General features: G+C 35.4%; 1 protein-coding gene across 2 annotated transcripts; it reads left to right on the top strand.

The window, feature by feature from the left end:
* The first annotated feature begins 622 nt into the window (after window positions 1–622).
* On the top strand, window positions 623–4,619 carry LOC113319538 (AP2-like ethylene-responsive transcription factor PLT1). 2 transcript variants are annotated; one of them, XM_026567791.1, is made up of 9 exons: window positions 623–840; window positions 1,847–2,539; window positions 2,615–2,697; window positions 3,329–3,337; window positions 3,448–3,542; window positions 3,661–3,734; window positions 3,822–3,869; window positions 4,024–4,097; window positions 4,210–4,619. In XM_026567791.1, the coding sequence occupies exons 2-9, from the start codon at window positions 1,911–1,913 to the stop codon at window positions 4,437–4,439; spliced, it is 1,242 nt and encodes a 413-aa protein (XP_026423576.1). In that variant the 5' UTR covers window positions 623–840; window positions 1,847–1,910; the 3' UTR covers window positions 4,440–4,619. The 2 variants fall into 2 exon arrangements, with proteins under 2 accessions (XP_026423576.1, XP_026423575.1); XM_026567790.1 differs by having other exon boundaries at window positions 627–873.
* The last annotated feature ends 2,078 nt before the right edge of the window (window positions 4,620–6,697 follow it).

Genomic DNA, 6,697 nt, shown 5'->3' with positions numbered 1-6,697 from the left:
AGCCCTCTCATCCTGTGAAGCTGAGTTTATGGCTGCAACAGAAGCAGCTAAACAATCAATATGGCTTCAAGAACTTTTGGGTGAAATCAAAGGAAGAGAACCTGAAAAAGTTCTCATCAAGATTGATAATAAGTCTGGAATTGCACTCACTAAAAATCCAGTGTTTCATGGGAAGACGAAACACATTCACAAAAGGTATCATTTCATACGAGAATGCACCGAGAAGGAGGTCATTAACGTAGAACACATACCAGGAACTGAGCAGAAAGCAGACATATTGACAAAGGCATTAGCTCGGATCAAGTTTGAAGAAATGAGACAACTGATTGGAGTACAAGATATGTCACGGGTAAGGTTGAAGCTTAACGGGGAGAATGTTGGTTAAACTTCAACATAGAAGTCACTAACAAGCTGGTTAGGACAAGATTAGGAAATTGATGTAATCCTAAGGGAATTAGAAGTTATCTAGTTCTAAGAAAAGGAAAGACATGTAATAAGGTAATAGGACTAGGAAAAGGAATTCATAGTTCTATATACAAATGATCACCAAAGTTGTGGTTGATCATATGAGCAAAATTAGAGCTTGTGTTTAGTTTTGAGAGATTTTCTAAACATCAATAAAGAGAGTAGTCTTTATACAAGCTAAGTTTCATCTTGCAGTTGACATTAAGAAATTCACACTTTCTCTTGTCTTGTCCGTCTCTCTGTTTTGTCTTCTTTTCCTGTCAGTCTCCTTCGAACCCGAAACCCTCTCTTTCTCTTTCATTTCGAAAAGAATTTCACTTAATTAGAGCGTACTGCAATTAAACTGGGGAAATTGGGATAAATCTCTATTACCAGGTCCGATTCCAGCTTGTCACCTACAAATTCCAGGTTCGATTACACTAATGTTTATTCTTTTACAATAAAGTTATGATTGAGTTTGTCACCTACAAATTCCAGCTTGTCTGGATCCTGTTTTAGAAAAAGGGTAATTTTAGAAAATTTAAGTATCGACTTTTTTGGAACAGAAATTTAAAATGAAAAGACCCATTTTTTAGGAACGAAAGGTGTAATTTTTATTGGAGGTTTCTTGTATGGGTTTTGCTCACATGTAATGATTTAGCATTTAGGTCATGTCTGAATTATGCTCCTTTAGTGGAGTGTTTGGTTTGTTTTTTACGTATTTAGATTGACGGACTCTATGAATTAGTTGGATCTTTATTTAGGGAAACAATTTCAGAGATTTTAAGCTTATATGCAGCTCATTGTTTGGTTCAGAAGCACAGTTGTTGTAACAAATTTTCAAGCATATTTTTTTTCCAAGTCTAGTCAAGTAGTTCAACTCTATCCTAGGTTGTTTTGTGGTCAAGCTTATTTGTCATGGTAATTTTGTGTTCCATATGAGCTACCCACTTAGGCTGATGAAGAGCATTTTAGTACTAATGTATTCATTGGAAATGGAGAGGGTTGTTTTGACAGTTCACTCTTGGAAAGTGCTCGATCAACAGTTCCTTCAGTAAACAAAATCATTTGGAATGTATCAAACAACTTTGTTGAATGTGTATAAGTTGAACATGATTTTTGAGCAGTTCTTTTTTCATTTTATAATTTTCAGTTTACCATTTCTGTGCCTTAAATAAATCTTAAGTTTTTCAGAGGTTTGCAAATGATTAACGTTTTTTTAATTTTATTTGTATGTGCATAGACTTAAGAGTGACAAATTGTGTGCATAGACTTAAGAGTGACAGATTGTGAATTATCTGGGGCTTGCTTTAGGAAACAGATGTAGAAAACTGTAGCTTCATACGCGCGCAATTGGTTGTTCTTAGCCTGTCCTTAATGTTTTTATTGATTGACTTTGCAGAATCATAATGTGGCGCTGGTTTAACTGATTCACCTATGTGGTACATTATTTCGTGGTATTAATCATGGCATTTATGAATCTACTAGATGAGCGGTCCAGTTTGGACGATGAGGAGCATTTTAATACTAATATATTCATTAAACTTCAAGATTCTGATGAGGGATGTTTTGAATCTTCATTCCTGGAAAGTGCACAATCAACAGTTCCTTTTATAGTAGTTAATGAGAAACCTTCAGATTATATGGTATCACTTGTAAATCCAACTGTGAATGAAAACTGTGATGGCGCACCTTCAGATGATACTGAATTAGAACCTCATCCCAGCTTGGCAGATGAACAAGCACCAGAGCTTTTACGAATACAGGCGGTGGGCCAGGAAGTATACGGGGTTTGTAGACCAACTAACACTGAGTCTAAGTCTCTTTCTAGATCAGAGAATGAGAAAATTCTAGAGAGGGAAGACGTTTCTCTTAGTACCAATTCATGTCATGAGGAAAATGCTGAGTCACAGAATTCTCAGCCTGTTCTGGTTTCAGGCACTGCGATGTTCTTGAATTTAGACCATGCTGACGACCTTGTTTGCAGTGATGAGGAAAAGAACCTTGGGGAGTTTGTTCCTCCCGATGTTTCTACTCCAATAAAATCAATTCAGAAGGTTGCCCACCGAACATCAAAATACCATGGAGTTACTAGGTAAAATACTAATTCTGATTATTTCCTTTTGTGTTCAGTTTTTATTTCCACAAAGCTGAGTTAGTTACTCTGCAGACACTTTTGGACTGGAAAATTTGAAGCACACCTATGGGATAACAGCTACATAAGAGAAGGTCATAGACGTAAAGGCAAGCAAGGTACATTTTCACTTAGTTATTACCCTACGATAAGAAGTACTTCAGTTGTGTTATAGTGATGAATCAAGCCCAAGTGACTTGCCATTTCACATGGATAGGAAGTCCATCTAGTTCCTTGCTTCCATAGTTTGGTCTTAGGAACTAAAGATGGATTCTAACAGCTGTATGAACTGGGGCAAACTCATGAGGTATATTTAATCACCAAAAATGGTGTATTGATCAGTCAAATGTGGTTAGCTGCGCTTGTATCAGTGAAATTTTAAACCAAGAAATTGAAGTTGCATTTTGTGTTTGTGTGCCCTAATATACACACACCACTGCAATAATGTCATAGGCATCTAGTTGAATTTCTACATGAGATTTGGTGTGTGTATATATAATGGAATTCTACAAACTATGTGTAGACTTGTGAGAGGCCACAATTGCAAATTTACTTCTTGTTTATGCTAACTATAATTTGGAAGTCCCCCCTGCCTTTAATCACATTGGTTTTGTCTATCCGTTCAAACTTTGCTAATTTACTTGCTGTTTAAATGAGTAACTGTTTAGTCGTTGAAGTTGTACTTATTCTTTGCGGCCCGTGTCTTATGGGGGCAACTGGGACGGATTTGCTGCTACAATTGCTCTTCAGTGTTTTTAGGTAAGCGGTTTTATGTCTGATTCTTGGTGTGTTGGTTTCAATCTTTTGAGCCTTTGATCTTACTATCATGTGTTATCTGTTAGTAAGCTTTCAAATACCTATTCCTACAGGTCAATATGACAATGAGGAGAAAGCAGCGCAGTCTTATGACCTTGTAGCTCTCAAATACTGGGGTCTTCATGCAAGTACCAGATCAAATTTCCCTGTAAATTCCTTCTCTTTTCCAGCACTTCCTTATCTCATTATGGAGTCTGAGCATCTTACCGCCCTGTTCTTCAAAATCGTTTATTCTAATTCATGGGTTACATGCTCCATATATACAGATTTCTACTTACAAGAAACAACTCGAAGAGATGAAGGAAATGTCAAAAGAGGAGTTTGTCATGTACATTAGGAGGTAACCAGAGAAGTCAAATGTTTCTGCTTTTACTTCTGCTAGCTATGCGATATGATTTGGACTTGTGTTTTCTGATTCTGTTTGCAGGAATAGTTGCTTCAAAAAAGGATCTTCTGTTTATAGAGGCGTGACAAGGTTGTCATCTTTAAACTTAGATATTAATAATGAAATTTATTTTGTTACCCATATGAAGTTTTGATTTTCAACTTACATGATAATTATCTTCAACGATGCACTGATTCGTTGTTCAAATTTAGAGAACATTATAATAAAATGTTATATTGTGCAGACATGGAGATGGCCGGTGGCAAGCTCGAATAAGTGGAATACCTGGAAGAAGGGGACTTCACCTTGGGACATTCAGTGAGTACATGCGTACATATGACCTTTACTTCTTTATACTTAATTAAAGTTAGTGAATAATCTGAGTACTAGAACAAATTTATAGACAAACCTGTATTTTGATACTAATCAGGTAGTGAGGAAGATGCTGCTAAAGCTTACGATATCGCTTCTATCAGATATAGAGGCATGAAGGCTTTCACAAATTTTCATGTCAGTAACTATTCTCCACTGGATTCAAAAGAATCAGAGGGACAACTACCTGAACCAAAAAAACTAAAGAAGGATGTTAATCTTACTGAGTCTACAATTGTTATTGCTAAGTCAGATCCTCGCCAGGATGTTAGAACTCAGACAGTATGACCTGAATAAAGAAAAAAATATTAAAATCTTGTTCTGGGGGTCTCACTTAAGGGCCCTAGTTTCTCTCTTATGATTCACATATAATTTTTATATAACTGAGGCACCCTTTGGTTTCAGTTTAAGGTGCTGCAGTTCTATTTTCTAGGTCATGATAATTGAATTTCCCCCTGGCCAAGGTGAATTCTTTCTCTGGATAAACTTTACAATGAGAATTATGCTTGCTTCTGAATGAGCTCTGCTATGACGACTTTACAATGGCATCAGGCACTACAATCCTAGTGCTGTGCCTCATTTAAGTTGAGGGGTTCTATAGAAAGACTTGCATAGCATTTATGATTAAACATTTTTTTTTTGGTTGATAAGTCAGTATGGCAACAAAAACTAAAACACTAGTGGGGTACTAGTCCCTTCCCCTTTGATCGTTGCTAGGTCACTTCTAATGATACCTGGATTAATTCCAATCCACGTCCACCTTTCTAGCGACGCCTGCCTTAGAGCTTCTCCAATGGCATGTGTGTGAAGATAAATGTCAAAATCCACCTAGGTCGCACATCCATTTTCTAAAATCATTCTCCAACTCGGATGTCATAAATCAATGTATGCAAGATTTTATGTAGAAAATGTCAAGGGAAATGTCTAGTTTCCCATATTCCTCTTGACATTGTCTACCATCCTAGTCAGCTTTTCTTAATTAGAAATATATTTTATTTACTAAAATTAATTCTAATACAATAAATAATCATTTTTAGGTTTTATAAAATCTTAAAATTACTAAACATAAAATTCACATTTAATAAGAAAATGATCATAAACAACACCGTTGAAGATGAGTAACAGGAAAATTTGAAATAAAAATGTCTTGTTTGTGTTGCCACATAGGAATTACATACAACAACCATTAGAGAATCTTAGTTACGCAATTAGCACTACAGTTGTCTATACTTTTGTTTGAGTGGAGCTCCAAGTTCAATGGAGCTTCGAGTTCTTTTGGCAATCTCCTTTGTAATTCCTTGCAGTGTCAATGGAGCTTCAAGTTCTTCAATGGTTGTATGTCATACGTGGAATCACTCTCCCTCCCAAGTTTCATGGGAGGTGGTAGGTTAGGATTCCCCTCTTTTGGGAATTCCCTTCTAAATCTATTATTTTCCTTTAACGATATTTTTAGTAGAAAAATAATTAAAATTCGGATTATTAATTAGAGTAATTTTTGAATAGTCTATAAATTTATTTTAAGAGTTTTAATAAGTTAAAAAAGTTGTCTAAAGGTAGTATATTTCTTCGGAAACAAGTTTTTTAAATTTTTGTTAAGTTTGGTTTTGTTTTGGGGAGTTATATAAGAAGCTCCAAAAACGAAAATGGAGAGGATTGAGATCTAAATAATCATCATATATCCATAGTTGTGATTTTCCGGAATTGCGAGGTCTAGGTTATTCGTAAGAGTAATTGGAGGTCTGAACAATTTCATCGGTTACTTTCTTAAATTCTATTCCGCTGCCATCAGTATCATCTTAAAACGCTCCATCACCTTTCCACCAACCAAACACGCCATTAGGTAATATAACTAGTTGTTTCTTTTTTTCTTTTCTTATTGTTGTTATATGGCTTCTGTAGCTGTATATGAGAGAAAAAATAGCCGAGGAATTCAATAGATCCAGTTGGTTAAAACTTAATCACAATAGCAGCAGCAAGATGGAAAATATTCACATTGATATCTTAGAAAACATATTTTCTCTATAATCAACATACTGAAAATGACATGTGTGGCTCCAAGATGATACTTCGTTTGTTGTATGTAGATGACATAATACTGACAGGTTCATCTTCTGAGCTACTTCAATCCTTTATATATGTCTTAAGCAAGGAATTCTCTATGAAGGATTTAGGGGATTTGAATTATTTTTTGGGCATTGAATGTCAAAGAACCTCTAATACTCTCTTATTATCTCAGAAAAAGTATGCACTTCACTTACTTCAGAAAGCTGATAGGTAATCGAGAAAACATGTTTTCTGAGATATCAGTGTGAGAGTAACTGAGTTACTGAGAAATGTAATTTTCCCTTTTCTGTTTTTACTTTATGTTGGTTGTCTTATGTGTGGGTGTGTTTAGTTGTTTTCTCTCAGATATCTTTATTAGGGTTGTATTTTCTTTGTAAAACTCATTCAATTATAATACTTATAGACGGTTGTGAATTGCTTCATCTCTTTTCATCACTTTATCTAACATGGTATCAGATTACCAGTGTTGATTGATCCTTTAA

This window comes from Papaver somniferum, chromosome 10, assembly GCF_003573695.1.
Source record: "Papaver somniferum cultivar HN1 chromosome 10, ASM357369v1, whole genome shotgun sequence".
Classification (NCBI taxonomy): domain Eukaryota; kingdom Viridiplantae; phylum Streptophyta; class Magnoliopsida; order Ranunculales; family Papaveraceae; genus Papaver; species Papaver somniferum.
This window is presented reverse-complemented; position numbering and strand designations above follow the sequence as displayed.

Excerpts from the sequence above, each read along its gene's own strand:
- LOC113319538 (XM_026567791.1), top strand. The coding sequence starts at position 1,911 with ATGGCATTTATGAATCTACTAGATGAGCGGTCCAGTTTGGACGATGAG. Across the intron at positions 3,543-3,660 it reads GTACCAGATCAAATTTCCCT|ATTTCTACTTACAAGAAACA; the intron begins GTAAATTCCTTC and ends CCATATATACAG. Across the intron at positions 3,735-3,821 it reads TTTGTCATGTACATTAGGAG|GAATAGTTGCTTCAAAAAAG; the intron begins GTAACCAGAGAA and ends TTCTGTTTGCAG.